Genomic DNA, 26055 nt, shown 5'->3' with positions numbered 1-26055 from the left:
CTCAATGTTCACACTTCAGAAAAATTGTCTTTCTCGTAAGAAAAGGCCATGGGAGAACCAAGAATATTGCTAGTCCTTCAGGCACAGCTTCCCTTAAAAAGACTTATATATTTCAAAATGAACCATGTATTCATTTCGCATCTATCAATTATCTATTTATCAACAGTAGATTTTAGGGGAATTATCCAAATAGCTCCCAACCCACCTCCCCTTCCTACTCCTTCCAATCCCCTTCCGGTAAGACTAGGGTCTGAGTTCCTGGCCCTGTCTCTTTCTAGTTTGTAACCACCATCAGTCACTTAGCCTCTCTACTTCTCAGTTTCTTCACCTACAAAGTGCAGATGATACACTTTCTCATGGAGCATGGGAAGTGCTCAGAAGAGTGTCTGGTAAAGAGTCATGTTATATAAATGGTCTGTTAAGGACCTAAAGTCAATGAATAGATTTCAGCTTGCATCACTCAGAGCAGGAGGTAACACCCTAGAAGCAGCTGTAAGGATCTACAAAGGTCCAGCTGCCTTGATTCTAAGCCCTGCATTCTTTCATTTATTTATTACCTTAAATTTGTATGTTACCTTAAACTTTAACAACATGTAGGGGAGAAAATCTGATGGAAAAAAATAAGGAAAAGACACACCACCTTATTGACTTTTTACGCTGTCTCCTTAGACTCTATAGGATAAGAAATAAATTATAATTCCTGGTAATGTGTAACTAATGGCCTGGGTTAAAAATACAGTGTCTTGCACCTCAATGTCCAAAACAGCACTATTTACATACCTAACTAACCCAAGCATCCACCAACAGACAATTCATTTAAGAAGATGCAATATATATATATATGTGTGTGTGTGTGTGTGTGTGTGTGTGTGTGTATGTGTGTGTGTGTGTGTGTGTGTGTGTGTGCGTGCAATGGAATATTACTCAGCCATAAAAAAGAATGAAATAATGCCATTTGCAGCAACATGGATGGAACTAGAGATTATACTAAGTGAAGTTAAGTCAGACAGAGAAAGACAAATATACGGTATCACCTTTATGAGGAATCTAAAAAATAATACAAACGAATCTATATAAAAGACAGAAGACTCACAGACATAGAAAATAAATTTATGGTTACCAAAGGGGAGAGGGCAGGGATGGGGGGACAAATTAGGAGTATGGGATTAACAAATATAAACTACTATAGATAAAATAGATAAGCAACAAGCATTTACTGTATAGCATAGAGAACTATATTCAAATCTTGTAATAACCTATAATGGAAAATAATCTAAAATACATATATATGTGTAACTGAATCATTTTGCTGTACACCTGAAACTAACATAATATTGTAAATCAACTATACTTCAATAATAAAAAATAAGAAAAAATGCAATGTCTAATTTATTGGTATTAAACAAAAAGAGTTAATTTCCTTCTTATGCAAACAGGCGACATGAATTTGCTAAAGCAAGGCTGCAATGTGAAAGGGTTTGGGGAATGAGGTACAATGACAGAGGGCAAACTATGCAAGCTGACTTACCAAAGAAAGTCAAGTTTCCAGTTTCTTCAGTCCTGGCCGTTACCTGAGTGTCTCCTCCAAACAGTCAAGACAGGGCAGCTGGGACTGGGCTGGGTTCAAAGAACCAGCACTTTGAATTGTGGTCTGACCACCACATCATTTACACTGCAATGCAGCATCATTGCACATTTAAGCTGCTTAAGCTTATATGAACTAGTAGTAAGTAGAATAGGTAAAGTTGATGAAGGTTGGGAAAGAGTAAAAATACAGTGGATTATGGGAACAGAGATCTACAGAAAAGAAAGCCGTCCTGAAAACACTGAGACAAAGGCTAAGAAGTGATTGCTGGTCAACAATACGGCTGAGTGCGGGGTGACAAGACGGGGGTGGGCTGGGATGTCCCCAAAGGTGGTCACTCATTTCCAGCAGAAAAGCACTCAGGCATCGGCCAGAGAGAAAAACTTGAGGCAGAAAAATTAAGACACTTCTCGATAGTCTAGGTGAGAAAGACGACCACACCCACTACAGGAGTGCAGACTGAGAGGAAGACACGAAGACACTTCAGGAGTCATCTATGAGCTGAATCAATGAGACCTGCACTGAACCAAGCCTGAGGGAGAATTTAGGGCTGGCTGTGTGTTGCCACCATTCCCCAAGACAAAACAGTTGTAAAGAGACAGCAAAATTAATTTTGGACATTCTGGACTGAGGTGTCTATTGAACAGCTCGTGCAAAGACATTCAGTGAGATTAAGTATTTATAACTTCAGACGCCGGGAGAGAGGAGCAAGGCAGATTCAGAGGTTTGGAAATCAACAATATGTCATTAGCATTACTCACATTTCAATGAAATAAACTAGAAAGAGATAAGTGAAGAGAACAAAACGCCAAGGAAGAGCCTTAATTAAAACGTAATTTTTAGGAGTGAGTAAAAGAAGGAAAATCTGTGAAGGCAAACTAAGAATGTAACAGGACACAAAACTAAAGGGGAATTCTGAGATTTCTTAAAAGCAGTAACTTTTATTGTTATTTTGATCTAGAATCTGTACACTCAGGGCACCAATTAATTTTTACCAAATAATAGAAAACCCATGGAATAATTACTGTGTCTGGAAACCGAAACATATTTCCAGAGTACAATATGGAAATAAACATTAAAAGCTTCAAAATGCTCTTCCTAGTTGGCAGGGCGATTCCACATTTAGGGATGTGTTTTAGGAAAGTCATCAGTAACACCTTACAAATGCCCACAAATGTTTAGAAACAGGAACGTAAAGTCAATCTCAAAATGCTTACAATAAGATAACGGTTCTGCTTGCTAATAAAATCACTCTCTTGTTGTGTGCTGGTTGGAACAAAAAAGGGAAAAAAGATGAGCAAATCACACGTAGGCCTCACCCGCCAGGAAGAGCTAATGAGGTAGATGAGTAACAGCCAGGTTTTTATCCTCTCAAGCAGATCATCACAGATGCGGCACACTACGCCCAAGACAACAGGGTGACAGCGTTTGGGTTTAAGTGCCTTACTTTTCTCCTGTTTTCTGTTTTCCTGCCCATTTAATCTGCATTCACACTGCACTGCAAAAGCTGAGGTATTCAAAAGCCACTCACTCTTGAAAGGGCAGTTTAGTTTAATAACACGAAGAGCACTCGCCCTCCACCTGCCTCAGTGACAGGGAAGGCTTCTTAAAGTGCTGACAGTGGTGACGACGGGGACAATGACGATGGTGCTCTGTGCGCACCGTCTTCCCAAGGGCAGGGTCAGCGGCCCTGTGCCAGAGAGCAATGTTGTTTTTGAGAAGAGGAACCCATTTTTCTCTGGACTGTATCAGCTGAGAGCAGTGAAGGATGTCAGTGTGTCACGCAAGGCAATCTGAGCTGTCTTCCTTCCGTAGTGGACCTGTGGTTTATTTATCACGTTACACTTACCTGGACCACTGGATAGTCCACTCGATGCTAAAAGCACGTATCAAAGAGTTGGTGTTACATGCTCTCTCTAGGGGTTATCTGTGGTGCTTTTTTTTTTCATCAAAATAGTAGATTAGAATTTAAATGAAAAATAAAAATAAATGTTTTTCTATATTTGAATGCTTTTACAAATATGTGTCTATAAATTACTATAATTAAAGCTTGCCAATCCAAATCAGGTAAGCATCCACCTAAATTAGGACTCTGAAATTAACACATGATATTTAGCAATCTGAGTAATGACACAGAAGGTTAACCAATGATAACACATGGTGGACTGTGGCAATATGGTACACAATTAAATAATTAAAAGGGAAAGGTCATAAATTTTTACTGTCATTGTAGTATAACTCTTGAAGGTGTGAACTCTCAACCGTTTCTTTTAAATAACTGCTAGGTTTGGGTCTCTCCGCCAACACTTAGTAACTGTGTGGTCTTGGGCAGTTATTTAATCTCGTAGTTCTCCATGTCCTCAACTGTAAAATGAGGGTAATAATCTTACTTTTTATAGTCCAGAAGTCTTGGGATTAAAGGTCAAAAGTTGATTTTTTTAAATAAAAAAATAAAATTATTTGAATAATTTATTAGCAACTGAGTTTTCTAATAAACATAACATTTTGCCTCATTTTTCTGTTCTAAAACAAACTAGCTATCTTTGGGGTGACTACCCAACCCAAAGACCAGCGCCTCTAAGAACAGCCCCATCATTCTCAGCCTAAGGAGCTGCCCGCTCCTTATAAAAGGAAGCAGCACTGGAAGGGGCGTTTGTGACACCTGTGACACTCATTAGCACACTGTATTAGGCTACCCTTGTTTACCCCATAAATTCTGGGATCTCGGTTGGTGTTTTGAAAAAATCTAACTGTCCCTTTTATTCATCGCATCAGTCATTAAACCAAAGGTTTATCATATTCATTCCATTTCATTAAAAGAAGGCTTAATTTAGGCATATAAATTGTTAAATCAATTTTTACTAAGCATCACCTAGCTTATGCTCCTTCAAACCTTCTAAATGCTATTTTTAAAATAAAATAACTGACTTTCCTTTTGCTCTCCTCATTCCAGTATCAAAGAAAACATTTTTGCAGCCATTGTTGTTTTATTTAAAACAGCACGGCCCTCTAGACTTCGGGAAACCACCAAAATGTTACAGAAGATATTAAAAGGAATAAAGTTAAGTGTACCACTTCTCTTCAAGCTTTACCTCCCCCACACTTCTGACCAGTTAGGGCCCTTCTTCTCATAATTCATCTCAAACATGCCAAATCAGCAAAATGATGAAAGGGCAAGGGAAGAGAAAGAACTACATAAAAATTCCACATCTGCCGTCAGCAACCAACAGATGCCTGCTACAGGCAGATATCGGATTTATTAATGAGCAGAACATTGTAACTGTCAGATGATTTGTTACAAGAAAGAAATACAGTGCTGGAGTCTCTGGGACGCAGACCAGGTTTCAGAAGATGGCCCCAGTCCCACCTTCCTCCTCCCCCTCCTCCTCCCCACTCCTCTCCCTCCTCCCTCTTCCCCCTCCCCCTCCTCCTCCTACAATCTTCCCTAAACTATTAATATCCATTACTGATCCTCAAGTATCCTATACTCTTTCCAGTTTGGTCTACTTTTCCTAGAATATGCCCTGTGGGAGGCCCACTGTGCCTTTGTGCTAGACATTACTACTTTATGTCTAATACATGAATCCTAATATAAACAATTTACTTTCTTTCTAAAACTATCCAAGAAGCTTTTTCTAATACTCCCATAGTACTGGCCCTTGTAGCACATTCTAATTTATGTGAGTTATTTTGTATATCTTATGTCTCCAACACATAAAACTCAAGGATGGTGTGAGTGTGGCACTGGGCCATTCAAGTACCTCTCACAGTCATCCTGACTCATGTGGTAGCAGGAATAAGATCCATCTGAACACAATTTGGGATGCCCAGGGGAACTTCCCTTCATTTTAAGGGTTGACTCAAAGGAGCTGTAACTTGGAATACATAGTAAGAGGAACAGATTCAGTACGTCAGGGCACCTTTATAATGAGCGTTTTAATTAGCCTTTTTTAAAGCATGTTTAATTATCTATTTCTGCAAGAGACTCTCCTATCTGCATGTAGAGGATAAAGCTGCAAGTGTAAAGAGATGCATTACAAGCTTCTTTCTGATACTAAAAAGGAGAGTGACATTCAATTAAAAATGTCACTCCATGTGACAAAAACAGTGGGTAAGGATCTGACTTGGTAAATAGAGTAATATTAATAATATATGTTTTAGAACAGTGACTTCTTCTATTCAAATGACTTGGAACATGTTTAGGTAACAAGTCACATATATTTCACATATTTTTATTCCCCTAGAAAATCACTGTTCATACTAACATTGGAAAATTAAACATACTCTCAACTATTATAAGTACTGTTCCTCAAAAAGGAAAAAAAAAAAAACTTTTTCTACAGGATTTAAGACCCAGAAAAATCTTCTGTTCATCCCAATTGTGTAGTATTAGTACCAGTACCTCTTTGAGTCTCAGACCAAGCTGACCTTTGACAGCACCTCCACAAGTCCCTTGGACAATGGACTGTTAGCTGTCAAGCAGATTGATGGCTTTCACTGAGCAGCTCCATATATAAAATTCAGAATTCACTGTAACAGTCATTTGAACTGTCACTGTATGAATTATGGACTGAAGCACATTCTGCTTTGCCATTTCCAAAGGAAAGCTCCTGGTGAATATTAAACTAGATGTGGGGAAGGCATTTCCAAGTCAAATGACTTAAAACCACTATACCTAGTTTTAGAATGAGCTTTAAAGAACTATTTTGTTTCCATGGGGGAAAAACATCTCAACTTCAAATGATCTAATAATGTATGTATGTATATATGTGGTGCACATATATATTCATATGTGTATTCACATGTATATTCATAGCCATGATTTGTTTTTCCTTTTAAAAATATCTTCTTTATATTACAGAATTCAAATTCTTGGTGCCTTTGTGTAAACAACTTGTGTTAAATAATGTAGGGAAGACTCAAAATGAATTAAAGACACAACTTTTTCCCAAGAAAATTGCATATTATACTTGTAATAATGTATGAGTAATTATAAAGCAACGTCATGATATGTAAAATATACTGAATAACCTGAGTGATTTCAAAGATTTCATTAGTAACTCTGGTGCTGCTCTCAGTTTGGGGTCCGGTCATGAGGAGGGATGACATGGACAGGAGAGGACCCCGGGCGGCCGCTGATCATGGTGCGCCACCAGCAGAGGCAATAAAGTGGACGTCAGCAGGGGAAGTGGGGAGCGGTCTCTGTGAATGACTACACTGACTCGATTTCAAAAAGCAGTTTGGGAAAAAATAGTGAAGATATTCTGCGCTCACAGATTGGAGGAAATAATATTGTTAAAATGTCCATATTACCCAAAGCAATCTAGAGATTCAATACAATCCCTATCAAAATTCCAATCATGTTTTTCACAGAAATAGAATAAACAAGTCTAAAATGTGTCCAGAGTCACAAAAGACCCCAAAGAGCCAAAGCACTCTTGAGAAAGAAGAACAGAACTGCAGTCAGCATGATATCAAACTATACTACAAAGCTGTACTAACCCAAACAGGATGGAATTTGTGTAAAAACAGACAGTAGGGCAATGGACCAGAAATAAACCTATGCATATGTGGTCAATTAATGTACAACAAAGGAAGAAAGAATATGCAACCAGAACAAGCAGAGTCTCTTCAGTAAATGGTGTTTGGAAAATTGAGCAGCCAGCTACGTTCAAAAGAACAAAACTGGACTATGATCTTACACCAGGCAAAAAATTAACTCCAAGTGGATTAAAGACTTGAACATAAGACCTGAAACTATAAAAATCCTAGAAGAAGACAAATGTGTTAAATTCTTCACATAGACTTTGGTGATCATTTTGAATCTGACACCAAAAGGAAAAGCAATAAAAGCAAAAGTCAACAAGTGGGACTACTTCAAACTAAAAAGCTTCTGCACAGGAAAGAAAACCATCAACAAAATGAAGAGGCCCCCACTGAACTGGAGAGAATATGTGCAACTGATAAATCTGCAAGGGGCTGATATCCAGAATATATAAAGAACTCATACAAATCAATAGCAAAAAAAGCAAACAATCTGATTTAAACGTAGACAGAAAATCTGAATACACACTTTTTTCAAAAAGACATACTGATGGCCAATAGGTCAATGAGAAGATGCTCAATGTCATTAATCATCAGGAAAATGTAAATCAAAACCACAATGAGACATCATTTCACAACTGTCAGAATGTCTATTATCAAAAAAACAAATAACAAGTGTTGGAGAGGATGTGGAGAAAAGGGAACCCATGTGCTCTGCTGATGGGAATGTAAATTGGTGCAGTCCAATGGAAAATGCTATGAAGTCCCTCAAAAAATTAAAAAACAGAACTACCATATGAGCCAGCAATTCCACTTGTGGGTATTTATCTGAAGAAAACGAAAACACTAACTCAAAACGTACCCCTATGTTCATAGCAGTATTATTTATAATAGCCAAGATATGGAAACAATCTAACAGTCCACTGATGGATGAATGAATGAAGAAATTGTGGTATATATTTTTTTTCAGCCAAAAAAAAAAAAAAAAAAAAAGAATGAAATCTTGCCAATTGTGACAAAAGGAATGGACCTCGAGGATATTATGCTAAGTGAAATACGTCAAATAGAGAAAGACAAATAACATATGATCTCTCTTACATGTGGAATCTAAAAAATAATAAATTGGGGGAAGGGTACAGCTCAGTGGTAGAGTGTGCTCCTACCATGCACTAGGTCATCGGTTCAGTCCCCAGTACCCCTATTAAAGATAAGTGAATTTAAAAAATCTACTTACCTCTCCCCAAAAATAAAGTTAAAAATAAGTGAAAATTAAAAAAATAAATAAATAAAATAAAAAATAATAATTTTTTTTTAAAAGAAGCTCATAGATACAGAGAACAGATTGGTGGTTGCCAGAGGGTGGGACAAGGAGCAGAAGAAATGGGTGAATTCTTTGTTTTATTTAAATAAATTGATTAGTCAAAAAGGAAAAAAAAAAACAAACTGGGCCTACATTTAAAAATACGTTCTCAGAAGCAAAACAATGAAGGAGTCAATTAATGAAGAACATTGAATACTGGGCTGAGCAGTTTAAATTTCACATAAAAAATTAGTGACGTGAATATTACACGCTAAAATCACGTTTAAGAAGATTATGATGAAAATGTATAAGCTGAGTAAGGCTTGAGTTGGCCAGGAGATCCCTGGTGGTGAGGTATAAAGAACAGACTTGGAACAACAAGGCACGCTAGCAAGGGCTAAATTAATTTAAATAAGAAGGAAGGAAATCCTACCAAAAAGAATAGATGGAGACCAAGAACTAACTGAAAAAGTAAGCTGAAAAAACTGTACTGCAAAGTTTTGAAATGGAGGATTCTGGAGGATTATAATGGTATTGGTGATGGTGGATACACTGAAAAAATATTCCAGTTTGAGGCTATTTATATTATACCAATTACTTAGCAACCAGAAGTCTGCGATAAAAACTATGTGCTTAATATATATCTCTATCTATGTACACAGAGATACATAGGGCTGTACAGGTAACTAAATTCAGGATATTTATCAAGTCTTAATAGAATATTAAATTGTATGATATTTACATGGGACATTTGTGGGAAACTAAGATAACGGAATTAATCTAACATCTGTGATGAGGTGAAAATAACTAGAAGGCAGGCTTGTGTTTTGGTTAGAATCCGTGTAGATTCTCACCAGAGTGACAGCCTGGCCTCTATTGATGACGTTTACACATCAGGCCCACAACTGAGAACATAAACCCAAATTCTTTGCTTTCTTAAGTGTTAACTAAAGACATCTCTACATTTAAAAAAAAAACTTTTCAAGGAAGATTACGTGAGAGACTCATAACCCATCAGTAACCTTGGGGTTTTTTTTTTTTTTTGGTCCTACAAGATGCATCTGAAATACATTTATGTGTGTTCTGTAGATCTGCTGTACGTGAATACTTCTTTCTGCTTGTAACAGCCCCTGGCAGTGAGAATGTTACAAAAGTCTTAGGACACTTGCTATTCTCTCACGACAGGAGAGGGGTGAGGATATTGTACACTAACCAAAGATCCAAGGGAACAATGTCCCTTCAATCTGAACAGCAAGGAAAGCCCTGTTCCTCCTGAACTGCAAGTTTATTTCTCATCTTACGGGGCTGATCGTGTCTCCTTTGTTCTGGCTAACTTTGTGGTCCCTCTCCAGCAACCACATAGGAACTCGTGGCATTCACACTGTGCACCTACTCTAATTTCGTTTTTTGACCACTTGTATTTTCTTCAGCTGTATTTTCAATTTACTGAATGCTAACTGCATCTTTTTTGGAACAGGTGAAACACAGTAAGAGGTATGGCTAAACGTGAAGCCCTCAGTCAAGCAATCTCACACGACCACATTCACTCCACGTAACATCTCTGCAAGAGGGAGCTCATTATCACCAGCACAACTGTTGAGAAAAATAAATTTAGGCGGATACAGATACCTTAGGGAGTAGACGTATAAACAGAAAACCCCAAAGTTCTACAGAGAAACATTAAAAAAAAAAACTGCATCAAAAGAAAGGTGATTGTCGTGAACTGCTGTGACCCCTGGGGCACCTCCAGCTTATCTCTAATAAACAAATAAATAAATAAACATATAAATATTTGAGTAAAGAAATAAAATCTCTGCCTTGGAAGTTTTACTGATTTCCTATCTCAGTCCACTTTCTCCAGCCTGTGGAGAGCAATGTCCTACGTTGAGAGGGAAAAGCAATTATTTTCTCCCAGAAAAGATTACCAACTTCAAACATTCCCTAACTTTCCTTTCGAGTGAACCACTGTACTAGGGGCCTAAAGGGATGCAGGTGTGCTATGTGACTTCTCCACCTCCCAAAGCATCCACATTTGTTGGCATTTTGTCCTTTCTGTTTTTTAATAGCATGAAATCACCTCTGTTTAATTACATACAAACATATATAAACATGGTTGGTAGCCATTAATAATTCGATTCTGGTTCTGCCTCTTAGGGTTATGTAACTTGGAACAAGACATGGATTCTGTACCTCAGGAGACTCCTCTGTAAAAAGGGAAAGATACCAGAATTCCTCAGAGCTGGTGTGAAGGTTCAGTGAAATACAGGTAACATGCTGAGAACAATGTGCAGCGTCCTATACTCACTTCAGCAGCAGCATCTATTTTCACTGCACCCTCTGTATTTTCAGTAGAAACAGGTGAAACAGCACATGAGCTCTTGCGGAGAGACAGGCAAGAAACAGAAACATCGTCCTGAAAGCTTCCATCTGCCAGTGTCATCACCGCATGGTGCAGCAGGGACTAAAGGCATTGCCATCACTCTTTACCGGTACTCGGGCAGCTTACTAATCACCCATCTGACTCCTAGGGGATCGAGTGGTATTTCAGGTCTTGACAGACCTGAGACAGCAGGCTGTCCACTATTAAGCCACACATCTGGTCCCCATTGTTCATAACTGGTTGTTTGCAATACGTGGACAATCTACAAGTTTTCCCACAGGGAGTTAAATGAGGTTGAAATGTGTTAATCTGCTTTTATCCCTGTTCACACATTGATTTACAAGATGTGCTAAGGGTGCCCTTGTAATAACAATTCATCATTTTGTTTCTGTGCAAAGTCCAGTGCAAGAAAGCCAAGAACAAGCAGGCCTTTAGTTCTTAGATTCACTCTTTTCTGGCTTTGTACGCAAAAGCCCGCTTCTTATACATATTAACATACTGTGAAAAGTGGAAGCAGTTAACTCCGAGTTCAAGAGGGAAACGAGTCTGACTCTTTAAAGCCCTGGCGTAACTGCAGGAGTGCTGAGGGTCCCACGCACAGCTCCAAAGAAAGGCCCAGGGAAGACTCTGAACAGGACAGGGGTCCCAGGGCGGGGTCTTGCTTGGCAGTCTGGGTTTCTGCTTCTGTCCTCCTTCACTGCTTCTATGTGCCAAAGAAAGACGAAGATGAATAGGACCGATCCAAGACGAAACAGAGGAGAGAACCTCCCTGTCTGCGGTCTCCCTGTTGGGCAGACCCTCTTCTCCATCATTCCCGCTGCTCCTTCCAGGCAACTTGGACTTTCCAGTCTCTGTCAAATTCCCTTCCCGACTCCAAACCCATCTCCACGTCCAGCCAAACGAGGCAAGTAAATCTAATACCGCTGGTGCCCTGAGTTGGTCCACGTAAATGACTTACTTTCCCAGGTATGTGCAGTGGTTCCTCCCTCCCTGGAAACTACCCCACATCTCAGGTTCTCTCTAAGAGCCAGCTCATTCCCGTTGTATGTCGTTAATGAGGAATCCAGGCAGAAATTTCGAATTCACACTTCTGCTTCCCAATGATCAGATACAAAGGATCCAATGGCATTTTCACAGTGCTTTCTTGCCACAATGCCTGGGTTTTATTCATCTGTTCCAAGCACGTACATGGTCACTCTTCTACATGAGAGATATACAATCAAATGCCACGATGGCCGTGGGTCATGCAATACCAGACACCAGGACAGATGATGAGGCCAGATGTACATGAACAAGCCACTGGGTTGGAGGGTGGAGGGGAATTCAAGGGGACCTCAGCTCCTAAGGAATCACAGCCTTTGTTCTGTAATACTTGAGTGTGCAACAAAGCAACAGTGACATGATACACAATATTTAAAAAGTTACCAATATTAATGATCATTTTAGGCAAAAGAATAATAATGTGATTTGGCTGGCAAAATAAAGCTCGTGGTTGCTATATGTGGCCAATTTCTTCGTTTCTATGTTAATGAGAATGAAGGTACAATAATCATTATTTATAAATGTGTATTGGGTATAAATATTTAATATGGATTATACTGGAGGTCTGACAGATTAACTATGTTCTATATTTTATTTAATTGCAAGAATAAAATATATATCTCTGCTCAGTCTTTACAATTGGTTTGTTCCTAAAGTTTGATCACCTGCTTACAAGTTTCAGCACCTTACATACCACCACCATGACTACCAGAAAGCAGCATCCTTACCCACTGTACCTGGGCAGGACACTCAGTCCGAGACGGAACTCCACGCCCCTCCCTTCACTCCAACCCCAGTTTTCACAACTCCACATGCCAGTTCTGAATTTGCATGGAGGCTGAGATTTCCTCAGTGCTTCAGATGAACCTTTTTCTCTCATTCTCCTCCCCAAGCGATTTTCTCTTAAACTGCAAGTTGGTTGTTGTCTGATGATTAAGACCCTTGTGAAAAAAAAATTTTTTTTCTTGACCTATTTAAAAAAAAATCCCATATCCAGACAAGAATGGTCAAATAGTGGAAGTAACTGTCCTTCTGGGTCATTAGACATTGTTTTGGTCTCTTTTATAAAGAAATTCTAAATTAACAATTTAAAACTCAGAAAAAGCGTGAGTTTAAAAACATCTTGATAGAAGGTATTAAATACCGATCAGAAAAGGCCACCCTAATTTAATTTCAAATAAATACACAAAGCAAATGGTTATATGATATATATGATAAACATATGATTTGTATGTTTATATAACCTATAAACACATAAACAAGAGCATGGTTGGAAAAAACCCGCAAAAGTATTGCACTCACTATTAATCTAGCCACAGCTCCATGTTATGACTAAACACACTGTAACTTTAATGTTTATTTTGTACCAATAATGAAGCCCAAACTCTGAGTTGTTTAGCTTTCATTTGTGTTATTTCTCTTACTACCTTTCAAATCTACTTTTGCAGAAGTTGAGTTACGTTACTAACAGAGAAGGAAAAACGACTGTTAATAACTTTGATAAAACAACCAAGTTAGCCGAAATCATTTCCTTGGTCACCCACTGGGAAGTATGCGCACCCATTCTCAAGACTAACTTGAGGCTGCAATGGAGAAACTGTCTAGTAGGAAGTTTAATCTCCTTAAGACGTCACATACTTTATGTGGAAAATGAAATCACTGCTTTCCAACTTTCCTCATCCAAGATTTATTATATGTAGCGGTACTTTGAAAAGTTAAAAGTGTAATACTCACAGCAGAGGTATTACTAACACATAACTATATAACGAAAGTGGATCCATGAGAGTGGTTACATGGATTCAAACTTTAAAAAGAAATTTTAATAAATCTGAAAAGCCACATTTCAATTTTATTAACAGAGTAGGTCAAAAGAAAACAACCACATATGTTTTAATATAAAGTACTAATGTCTGAATTATTGGTAACTATTGAAAAGTAATAATAAACTTCATGATTCTTTGCATTTTATGTATTATATTATACGTATATAAAGTCTTTTTTGCACCATTACCTAATATGGTAGTAAGTAATTTTTTATTGCCTTATTCACGGAGATTTCTCATAATATAGTGGTGCTAAGAGACAGAATTGTCTGGGTTCTCTAACAATGAATGCTTAAGTCACTTTTATAGGTATTGCATACACATGGTTGGTTCCACTATGCAATTAAACAGTAACATTTCATTCTTCTTAGCAGCACTTAAAATACTTCAAAAGTGTGTTTATTGACCTGAACATAAAAACTTAGAATAAGAACTTAACATTAAATGGCTACTTTTCAAAATAATATATAATTTATTAAAGGAGATAAAATTTGTAACATATAAATATGCCACATGCCAACCCCAAACCCATTCCCCCAATTAAATTTGATTGTATAAAGTAATATATTTGCATTGTATGATATCTAAACTTACACATACTCGAAAGTACCCAAACATTTCTCCCATTTTATAAATGCCCCTTAAACTATCAGTTGATTGAACTGTACTCTTCATTCAAGTTCCTCTGTTTTCAATTAGTGCAATGCATTAGGTGACTCCCTTGCACTACTTTAAAATGTCACCTATAAAATATGAAAGATATGCTTAAAATTACTGGAATTACAATACCTGACCAGATATTTGAAAATTAGAATACTGTTAATTAAATAAATGGACTACTCCCACATGCCTGTCACTGAGAACTATCCATTAACAGTAATTTATCCACTGTTGTGATAATTTATCCGCATCAAGTGCATTGTGTTCCCAACTTTAAAATTATTAAGTCATGATGAAGGATGAGAAGGGCCTGCCCTTACTGTCTGAAGGCATTTAAGCCTGGAATTTGCCAATCTTTAACTGCAGAAGAATTTTCTAAATCTCTACTCTTTTATGAATCTTAGAAACATAAAAATAGAAAAAAAGATAGATTTTAACACTACATCAATTTTACAAATTGCAGAATGATTCCCACACAAAATCAGTTAAATTCAGTCTCTACTCATATTAGTTTCAATCACAGAGCAACTTTGAAGATACTAAGTATTCTAAATTAGACTCAGAATACAGTGAAGACTTTGAGCCATCTCTAATATAGTGATTTTACCCACTTTATTTTCAAGCAAACACTGAATATCCTATCTACACATGTTGGATGCTCTTTCTGACAGTCTTCAAACAGAAATCCTGCAAGGACATCATCATAAGCTAAGTAATACTGTCCACATTCTGGAGGAAAATTCACCTCTAATTATATCTGTGAACACCTCCTGAGCAAGCACTGTTTCCTTCTTTCTTATACTCTTCCCAAAACCTCATTTAATGAGGCCCTGAGATGTAGCATGCATTCAAATAGTAGGTGAATGGATAAGTGACCATTAAAGAAATATTATACAAACCATTTAAATGAGATTTTTGTGTTTTACTCAGGATGCCAAAGAAATAAACAGGCATTATGTATACAACAGACATTCCTACAGCACAAGCAGTGTTGTCATTGAGCAACTCGCAAACTTATTTTGTGGCTCTCAGAACTGACGGTATTCATGTGCTAAATTATCTTCACCACTGTGTCTAGTTCTGTTCCCTTATGTTCTACTCAGAAAAGGATATCACGATGCAAATAAGGGAAAGGTAATTATGTAAGGGTGCACTGACAGATACATTACAGACATATGATATATACATTATATTGTATTTCATATTGAATACGGATCTAATACATACACATTACGTATACGTATGTATTACATGTACATTATGTGTGCGTTTGTTTCTCTACCAAAAGGTGGTGCAATATACACTTAAGTGAACTATTCAAGGTTAGTTCACAGAAAATCTGTGGTGTGGAGTATACACTTCCTGTATTCTGGCAGGCCCCCAACATTCTCTCTTTAACATCACCCCTTCACACAACAGTGCTATACCCCACCCATCTTCACATGCCAGTCAACCACGTGTGAATTTAAAATTCTTACCATGAAGAGCAAGGCAGAAAGTGGCCACTTCTCTACCATCTAATTTCCCCATCATGTCTAGGCTATGACTCTAGATGGAGAAGATACCCATCTGGATTCAGATTCCCCCAGAAGCTGACCCTCAGATAAGGATTAACACCTAAGCAGTTTATCTGGGAAGTGACCCAGAGAACACCAGTAAGGGAGAGGGGGAAGGAAGCCAATTCACCCTGCAATACCAAGCTGGTTACCAGTGTGGGCCAACTGGAGCGCAGCCCCTTGGACATAGCGTAGGGAACACACTGCAGGATTATCCCACCCAAGAAGCAAGGAGGCTCAGGTATTCATCTAACAAATCTGTGTACTCAGCGGCACCTCTGCCTCGCTCTCCAAGAGGGCCTGGTGTGCCCCTGAGGCCAGAAGAAAACAAACACAAAACCTCATGGAAAACAGCCTGGAGAATACGGGCAGGGTTCTAAGTGCATCTGCTGGGAGAAACTGTCCACTCACTCCTGCACGGAAGAGTGTTCTTCCCCGACTCTGCAGGAACTAAGTCCACGAAGACGAGTGGGTAGAATAAGACTGCTACGTGGACTTAATTGCAAAAAAGGAATGTGTGACCATATTAAAGGCAAAAGAGATAACTTTACTTACTGCAAATGAATTTAAGATTCTGAAGAAAAATTACAAAAGCTGCAAACTTCAAGTCATAAGAGAGGACGGGAACCACAAGGAAGAGCACCTAAACTAAGCTAGCTGCTGTCAAACTCTTTTTACAAACTCAAATTTAATTAAGGAGCTTCTTGAGCAATCTGACTCACGAAGGATGAGCCCAAGTATCATCTTGACACTTGCAAGATATAGCACCAAAACAAGTACGTAATTTCCCAGAAACTGAGTTTCCTAGTCCTTAAAATAATTAAACCCACAATTCATGGACAGAGATAGCATATAAGTTGACATATTTATATGTCTATGTAAATATATATGTTACACACACATGCACATACATAAATATATAACATAGAGCATTGTTAACACACAGCACTAGCCAGTGCTTAGTACCAACTGTTAGTCTTACAGAAATACCGTACAGAAATAAGATTACTGAATCTCATAATGGCTGAATAACTCACCCAAGCCACTCAAGTGTGAAGAAATCAGCACAGGATTGACACCTGGGTCCCTATGAACCAAAGCATCTTTTCTTCAAAGATGGACAATAAATAGAACCAAAACTAAACAGTAAGTTTTCACAAAGCCACATTATCTTTAAAAATGGATGAACAATTTTTTAAATGTTTAAAGCCTCATTTTTAATAGTAAGTTTTGCCTAACTTTAAAGTTAAACTTGGGCTAGCATAAAATTTTACTGTAACAGATATTTTAAACAAATGTGCAAAACTTTAACATAGCAGTGATTCATTTAGGATACATTCAACGAACCAAAATTCTTAATTACCAAAATATATCTGCAGCATCCCTGGAAAAATGAGGGCAACTTCACAAACAATTAATATCTTGGACACAATAATAAAAAACAAACAAGCAAACAATGCTACCACGACCAAGTCCAAAACATGTCCTCTATGTACTCAACACCTTCCACAGTGAGGATTTCTGTTCTACACGATGCCCAATCCTAAAGTAACAAATACAGATCCAATCACTATGAACACGACGATGCACTTGATGGGACACTGAACTGAGTTAATATAGTTTTTCTAAATCTCAATTAGCATCTGAGTTTGTTTAAATAGTCTTTTCTTCATCTTCAGTCAACCAGAACATCTTACTTTCCAAGCATTGTGGTAGGTTGGTATTTGTTCTTTTAATTTTAAACCAATACATGTTTTTTGCTTAAAAAGAGATTGCATTGAAATACCTATCCTCCACAAAACATCCATATCCCTTTAAATCGTTAATAGGAGACTGAAGAAGAATTCCACAATTGATGCCCAAGATAAAATCCTCTGTGTATAGGGGAGGGGTTGGTATTGGAGCTGAGATGGTGAAGAAAAGAAGGAAGGTATTGCCCAATGGTGAATGAGGAGGAGATTTTGAATGGGACCAATAATGGACCTTTTATGCAATTAAAACAGAGTATCAATACCAAACTGAACTTCAAGGAAACATGAATTGAGTTGAAAGCGTAGTTAGTATACACATATTATTTAAAAACAAGGAAATGTGGCATGTGATACCTAAGTGACTGTTCCGGATAATACTAAATTCAATGAAACATAAAATGTGCTTTTTAAAGAATAATATAGACATAGCAAAAGGAATCCCAGGAGATTAACTAGGCAAAGCAGTGATGCTATAGATAAAACACATGAGCAATATTTTGCTAATAATAAATATTCGAGTTTTGAAACTTAATTTCGAGACATACATACTCTTTAGGCTAAATACATTATTTATGAAAGGCTGGATTATTCATAAATACATTATTTATGAAAAGGCTATACAAACACTATTATTAATAACAGTCATAGTTACCCGTTCAAAGTAAGTATTTTCAATCGCCAACGTTGTCATTTTCACTAACTACCTGTTACATATTCAAACCAATTGTCTACCTGTGACTCCAAATGTTTACAAAGCACAAAATTCCCCGTGGCAGGTGGACACCCAATCAAGACAACCTGACAAGGAGTAAGCACACAGGTGCAGGAGCTTTTAAGTTTCTAATGTGCTTTTTCAATCAACGTGGACACATTTTCGAATCTGGTTAACAGCACCTAAAGAAAAATGAAGACTGACTGGCACTGATACTGCGTGCCATTTGAATGTACTGTACCTCTCACACCAGCCTCATACACACCCTAGGGAAGCACAGACAAAGAATAAGCACCAAATAAATGCAATACATGCATCGCAAGGATGAGGAAGTGAAAAGGAAGAGTCCCTTGCCTACAGCAATTGCTCTAGAGTCAAAATGGAGAGACGCATCCAAGAGTCCCTCTTACTCCCTCCCCCAGTCTCTGGCTCCCTTTCCTCTCTCCCTCGTCTGCCCCTTCCAGCCTCCCCAGCCCTCTCTCTCCCAGCGGCATGTACGGAACCGCTGCAGCACAGTGCTCACCTGTCGTCGTTCTGCCATCCTTGGTCCCCGAGCAGCAAATCCCGAAACCTGTACCTGGGAGGCAGAGGGGGCACTTCGCTCTCCAAATCAACCATCCTTCCTCAAAGAGTGGGAAACGTAAAACAGCGAATGGAGGAGGAGGGCGAGAGGAGGAAGATACTGCGGAGCGGGGGGCGAGGACTCGGGCCGCGGGCGCGAGAGGGGCCGGAGGAGGGGAAGGGGCCTGGGGTGGGGGAGGGGGGCTGCTCCGAGCCGGAAGCCGAGGCTGAAAGGGGCTGGCTCCTCTCTCCTGAGGGTGTGATGGGGATGATGCAAACCCAGCCCAGTAGCAAAAGTCTGGCTCCGACGAGAACCAGCGCTGCCAGGGAACCGCCCCCAGGCTCGGCACCGCCTCTGGTCCCCAGGACTTGGGGGAGGCGGGAATGCAAAAGTTACTTTCCCCGAAAAAAGACAAAAAACGCGCGGCGCCTAGAAAGAGGGGCGCGGGGTGGGCGTGCGCGCGGGGACGCTGAGGCACTTTCCCGGCCGGCGGCGAGAGCGCCTCCTCCGAGGGCGGCTCCGGGCTGCAGGTCCCGCGGGAGAGCGCCCCGCACGGCCCCGCGCAGGCGCCAGGGTTACCGGGGTGGGGGGTCCCCGCCGATGCCCACGGGCTCTCCCCGGGGGCGGGGCCGCCGCCGAGGCCCCGCCAATGAGACGCCCCTCATTAGCATAACGGTGACGCAGGTGCCTGGGGGCGACCAATAGGGGCGAGCCTAATTAGCGGGCTCCGGGTCTCCAGACCCTTCTGGGGAGGGGGACACGCGCGTGGGGCGCCCCGGGCCCCCGGTGCCTTCTCTTCGGCCGCCTCGAGCCGGTTGGCGGGGTGGAAATTGCACGTTCCTGGAGAGGGAATCCCCGCTCCCGGCCCCAGGAAAGTCCCTTTTTTTTTTTCCTTCTCGGAGGCTGAACGCAAGGGAGGTGTTTCCCTGATGCTGTACAAAAACGACGGCCACTTTAGGCCGCTGCGGAGAACGTGTAGATGCTGGCAGGGGAAGCACGTGGGGATGCTCGGAGGATGACACACCAGGAAATTAGGGCTGCTGCTGTCGTGGTGTTGAGGGCTTCCAAGCTACCTGGCCTTCGCCTTGGTGGGGTGTGCCCTGTTAGTGGTCCGCACGCTCAGGGGAAGGGTGAACCCCAGAGTCCGCAGCCTGTTGTTCAGTGTGGACCCTAGCTTATGGGAACCCGCAGTACATGCAAGTCCTGGTTCTGTTTACACACACTGTTCTTCCACCAAGAACTGACTTCACGAGGGTCCGTGCAGAGCCTGAATACTTCCCATCTGAGAGACGCGGGCCTGAGGATACAGAGGTCATATCACTGCCCAGGCCTTCAGGAATCTCATCGTGTGCTCAGAGGAACCAGCTTCTAAATGAAGCGATTCAATATGAGACACAGTAGTCAAATAATATACAAAAAGTTTTGGAAACACCTGTGAGGTAACACACTCGTACAGGGAAGGGTCAAGACAAAGAACATGACGAACTAAGTCTGTGCTAGTTTGCAGCTCACTCAAGGGAAGAGAAGGAAACCGTGGAGCAAACAGGAACCTATGAGTGATTTTTTAAAAGAAATGTTTGGTTTATTCAGGAGACAGTGATTGATTTGGCATGATTAATCCTCGGTGAGGTCACGTAGTGGAGGGTGTTTACAGACCGTTGGAAATTCAAGATGAAACAGCAAAAAAGCAGATGAAATAGAATGAGTAGGTAAATCTGAAGAGTCAGTGGAAACAGAACAGTCATACCCTGTGTCTCTGTCTTCCAGATGCTGCCCATCCTTCCAGACCCATCTCAAATGACATGCCCTCTATTAGATTTCCGGATTCGTCCAGCTGGTTACAATGCCTTCTTCCTTTGAACCCTTCATTCCCTGTGTGAGTATTTTGCTTTTGGTGCTTATTATATTCTGGCCTGCTGCATGATTAACTGTGCATGTTTCTACGTCTTATCCCCACCCACCCCCACCCCCAACGGTGGCTTATATTTCTAGCACAGCGCCTTCAAAGGAGTAAAATCTCAACAAGTAAGATGGAGATGCATTAGAAGCTTTTGAACCTAGGAGATTAACTTTTTTCACATTTGCTTTAGCTCCAGAGTTATGTGTTTAGGTTTCTTTTGCATGAAATATCATCATCATTTTGCCAAATGAGAGAGTTGTATCACTACGTTGTTAGTTTGGTGGGGGGGGGGGAGACAATATCTGATTTATATTTTGGACCTCATCATCTACAATTAAGATAGCTCTATGCAATTTCCTTTTTTTTTAATGTTCCAGGTTAATATGTTTGTTTATATTAGTATAGTTGGCCTTTATATATTTGGCAGAAATCTGAAATATTTCTGTGTCAGTAACAGACTCAGAAGCAAGGCATTAAAATAAGAAAAAAATAGCTGCTGATTGTTAGACTCCTGAGATGCTAGAGGTTAGAGGGTAAAGCACAACGTCTGACTTCAGGGAAAGCTGTGCACCCTTATTTAAGTGTCGCCTTTATGGCAGTCTTAATTATTTGGCTTCCGAGTGCCTGGAAAACATTTTAGAAGGGAGCAAGTATCTTAGAAAGAAAGAAAAAAAAATAAGTAAAAACTTGCTCAACTACTAGTGTCGGAGTCCAGCTGTTAAGGACACGAAGGGTCCAAAGAGCCCTAATGTGTCAGAGCAGCTGGAGACCACAGCGCGCCTTAAAATCGTCACGATGAAGAATTTTATATTTCTAAATTTAAGAAAATTAAAAGAATAATGCAATACAACAAACGCTAACCTGACATTCTTAAAATAGAGCCATAGTTGGGCATTGAGACTTAAATTTATAATTGGAAGATCCTTTACTCTTCTTTTTTTTTTCAGTTTTCTCTGGACAGACTTTATTTTTTGTCATTAATTTTGACTTTTAGCTCTCCCACCTGTCTTTCTGCACTTTTTTCTCTTTTTTGTCATGTCATGTCATTTCCTGCTGTTAAAATATATTTTCCTCTTTTCACTCTTTTTATCTGGGTTTCCTTTTTTCACTGTGGTCTTTTAATCTCTGATTTCATAGACTCTTTTTCTCTCTGTGTGTGAAAGCTTTCATTCTACTATAATATGAGATTCGATTTTTGGAAACAGTTTTAAACTTGGTTCTCTACATGACAGTTTTGCACCTTACTCACTGCTGTTCTTAAGGTTCCAGTCAATACTCGTATAGATCAGAACAACAGACTGGTTTGGTCCCATGCTACTAAACAAGTCCTCACCAAAAATCTTTTGGATTTTTATACTGATGGAGTAGAGTGTCAAGAATGAGAACTGGGGAGAAGACTGACTCCCTAGTTTAAGAAGTTTTCTTTCCAGAAAACACACTTGAGAATATCTTCTAATTTCCTCCCTTTTGTTCAATAGAAAAAAAATTGTTTTTTAAATCTTTAATTTTTCAGTACATTGATTTATTACACTAATATTTAAATATAAAAAGAAATGAGAGTCATCCTCATGGGCAATTAAAGGTTTTACTAACAAAAAACAATTTATTGATAATTATCTTATGAATAATGAACATAGTAGCAATCATAGAATATGTTGAGATTTTTTTTACTCCCCCCAAATATGTTCATGTTATATGTTATTTTGTTTTGTTTTGGTTGTTTTTTTTTTTTTGTTCCAAGAAATACTTTATTCATTAAACAATATATCCATCATCTATAACATGATCCAAAAATATTACATTATTTTTGACAAAATTTTCAAAACTGTCAATGGTTAGCCCTGTAAAAGCTATTTGAAAATACATTTTCAAAAGAAAAATATAACTTCTCTATGTGAGGCTACCTACTTCATAGACATCTCATCTGTGTAGGCAGAAAAAGACAGGATAATCCAGCATCATTAAGCTATACAGCGACATCTCACTACAGAGGAGAGAGGTGTTCAGTTATTTTTCTTAACAAAGAGTCATGAAGTAGTTACTCTGAATTTAACCTCTCATAGTCTAACAGGGGAGAGAAGGACCATCCAGTAGTCAGACTAGAATGGGAAAGGTCACACTGGTAATTAGCACTGACAGCTGTGTTGCTAAGCACAGAGTCTTAGTCTAACAGAGAGACATTCTGGTTTTGGAAAATCAGGGAAGGCTTTCTGGAGGTGCTGACATCGACACTGAAGAATGGAAAAAGTGAGTGAGTGAGGTGGAGGCAGGAGCATCAGCAAGTATATCAGTACAAATAATAGACATAAGAAAGCAATGGCAGATTCCAGGAAATGCAAAAGCTTCATGCAGTTTGAGCTCAGGGTATGTATTTAGGTGGGGAGGGGGTAGAGAGGAGGGAGAAATGTCAGCAGGAAGACTGGCAGCCAGGAGCTGCCTTCTTTTATTAAGGACCACATCTGGAGGGGCCTCGCATGCCCTGCCAACAAGTTTGGGTTTGAACTTGTAGACAGCGATGAATCTTTTGAGGATTTTAAGTAGGAAAGTGGCAAAGTGCAATTTATGTTTGGAAAGACCACCAGTGTAGGTTACTTTTACGTGGGGAGGACAGGAATGAAAGGAGGGAGACCATTTCTGAGCCATACAGTCCTGCAGGAGAGAGATTCCAGACGTCTGAGAGGAGGCAGTGGCTACAATGTAGATGAAAAGTCGAGGACAGATGTATAGGGAATTATGAAGATGGTATTGGCAGGACTGGATCTTTGAGAGACAGTGAAAGTTAATGGGGAATGAAGAATCAATGGGACTTTCTAGGCTTCCGGGGTAAATAGATGCAGAGTATTACTGTTGGATGCGATGTGAATGCAGAAATAAGTTTGAGTGAGGAAATGATTTTACCTTGAGGCACCTGCAAAAGGGAGAAATCGGGAAGGTTTGATGATGTGGACCTGGATATCAGCAGAATTCTTGTCCAGAGATAGAAAATTGAGAAGCATCCTAGAGAGGTGGCTGTTGCAATGGAGGAGTGATCAACGCACCTGGCTCTCAGCACCAGGAGAGAAGAGCTGGGCAGGCACTGAGCCCATAAACGCACCTGGGAGACAGGAGGTGGGGGGCGGTGGGGAGCGGAGACACAAGGAGGTCGGCGCCCACCGCCAGAGCAGAGACAGGCGGGCCTCTCTTTTCTTGGTTAGTTTTATTCTGTGACCCTTGGTTCCAGCTATAACAGATTCTACCTGCTGGAAGAAAACTGTAACAAAACCTGCCCTATATTCTAAGCATGTCCAGCCACATGAGTAAAATCATTTTTATTTCAGCAACAGTGAAAAGAAAGAGAGTGGAAGAGAGAAAAAGAAAAAGCAGAATATCACATTCAGTTCACAGACTCTCCCTGAAAAGCACAGGTAAGTGGTTCAGAGCGAGGCCATTTGGAGACTTATGAAGACGTTCCAGTAATTAACATGATTCACCCAACACTTCCAGTGTTTTCTGCCGTCCTAAAAATATGGCTTGTCTGAGAGGCAAAACGTGTATGCACACTGAACAACGGACGCTTGTCAGGAGTTAACTTTCTATATTAATGTAACATTTTATTGCAGTAATAGCAATATCCTTGTGGCCTCCCCCTCGCTTCCTTCCCTTTTCTCGCAGCTCATCTTCCTCAGCTTCCCCCTTAATGCTAACACATAGCGTCTCTGTCTACCTGCTTCTACACTCTCTTCCTTTGACTGAATTTTTGGGAGGAGAACATCGAACCGCAGGGGGAATTCTTTAGCACCAATGTGATTCCCTAACTTCGAAGCATGATGTCCCTACAATAACCCGGGAATCACACCCACGTGATTCTTCCACCTACAAAACCTATATATTTCCTGCAAGAAAAAAATCTCCAGCAGGTTTGGAAAATTCCAGTTCTCATCTTGGGTCTTCCCATCCTTACGCTGCTGGTGTCCCAAATCTAGCTCATTGACAGACCAGAGGAGGCGCCCTGTGCATGGTCACTCCTCCACCCTGACCCTTGTCGTCTCCAAATCTTCTAAAGCAAGATGGCAACCACAGTTGGCCGTTTTCATGATGGTCCTCAATCAGTGGATGATCAACAAACGTCTAGGGAGGGAGGGAGAAGCTGCATAATGTGAACGGATCAGGTTGTATCTTTGTTGTTCTTCAAGCAAAAAAACATACATGCTAAAAAATTATTAGCTGCAGAGTAACTGTTATAGCCCAGATACCATGTTAGGAGGGTCACAACGATTTTGAAAACCAAACAACTTTGTCCAGTTTTGGAAGATGGGAAAACTTGGGCTCAGACGACACCACCCAGGTACAGGTTGCTAGGCCAAGATTCAAAACCTTGATTTTCTGACTCCCAAAGTGCGTGTTCTTCCCAGTACAGCTGAGCGAGAAGGTTAATGGTCGATAACTGTAGATATCTGTGTTTACCAGTCGGTAATCAACATTACAAAATAAAATTATAAAATCGCTCCTGACCCACCGTGCTGCAGTCTCAGTTGCCGTCTTCCACCCGAGGGACTTCCCTGCACTTGCTTGTTTTCCCTGAACTCTCCTCTCTCCTCTTACCAAGGCTGCCTTGTTAATTCATTACCACATCATCAAAGAAGACCCTTCCCATCACCCAACACAAAGGTGCTCTTCTCTGTCTGTGTTTCCTTGTTCCTCCTCTCCCACCGCGATACAAACCCTCTAAGGTCAAGGGCCTTGTGGATCCTGAAGAACAGTGTCCAGCATATAGTGCGGACCCAAAACCAAAGTTTGCTGAATAATAGAAAGCGAAAAAGGAAAGTAAGGCGGAGTAAAGGAAGAAAAATGATCCAATAATTGCCTAGGTTTTTCAATTCCAGTACGGGAAAATTGCATTGCACGTGTAGATGTGATTTTTACATGGGTGTATGTATGCATGTGTGTGTGTTGCACTTAGCTGAGCAAGGCATACAAGTTAAAAAGTGTTTTGTCAGAGCTTTATATTAAGTGTAAAAGATCTTCTCTCCTGAGGGTGTGATTTGAGAAATAGAGTAATGCTTGCAAGAAAGAAAAAAATATAGATGATATTATCTTTGCAGTTAAAATAGTTTTACTCCTTTTGAAACATTGTCATTATTTTTTTTTATTCCTCTCATTTAGAAATTTAACTTACAAGGAGGAAAATTTTTGGTGATTTCTGTGTTATTCCTATAGCATATCAACAATTTATACAGTTATTGTCTGTCCATTCCAGTATTA

The 26055-nt window shown here is 39.9% G+C and overlaps 1 protein-coding gene across 2 annotated transcripts in view; it reads right to left on the bottom strand.

Moving 5' to 3' along the window:
- The window catches only part of KCNT2 (potassium sodium-activated channel subfamily T member 2), a 282806-nt gene extending 263795 nt beyond the window's left edge, over positions 1-19011 (bottom strand). For both annotated transcript variants that reach the window (XM_010974039.3, XM_074351598.1), the window contains exon 1: positions 18876-19011. In XM_010974039.3, coding sequence (XP_010972341.3) covers positions 18876-18970 — 95 coding nt within the window. In that variant the 5' untranslated portion in view covers positions 18971-19011. The remainder of the gene's footprint in view (positions 1-18875) is intronic.
- Between the last annotated feature and the right edge of the window lie 7044 nt (positions 19012-26055).

The sequence above is a fragment of the Camelus bactrianus genome, chromosome 23 (genome assembly GCF_048773025.1).
Source record: "Camelus bactrianus isolate YW-2024 breed Bactrian camel chromosome 23, ASM4877302v1, whole genome shotgun sequence".
NCBI classification, from domain to species: Eukaryota; Metazoa; Chordata; class Mammalia; order Artiodactyla; family Camelidae; genus Camelus; species Camelus bactrianus.
This window is presented reverse-complemented; position numbering and strand designations above follow the sequence as displayed.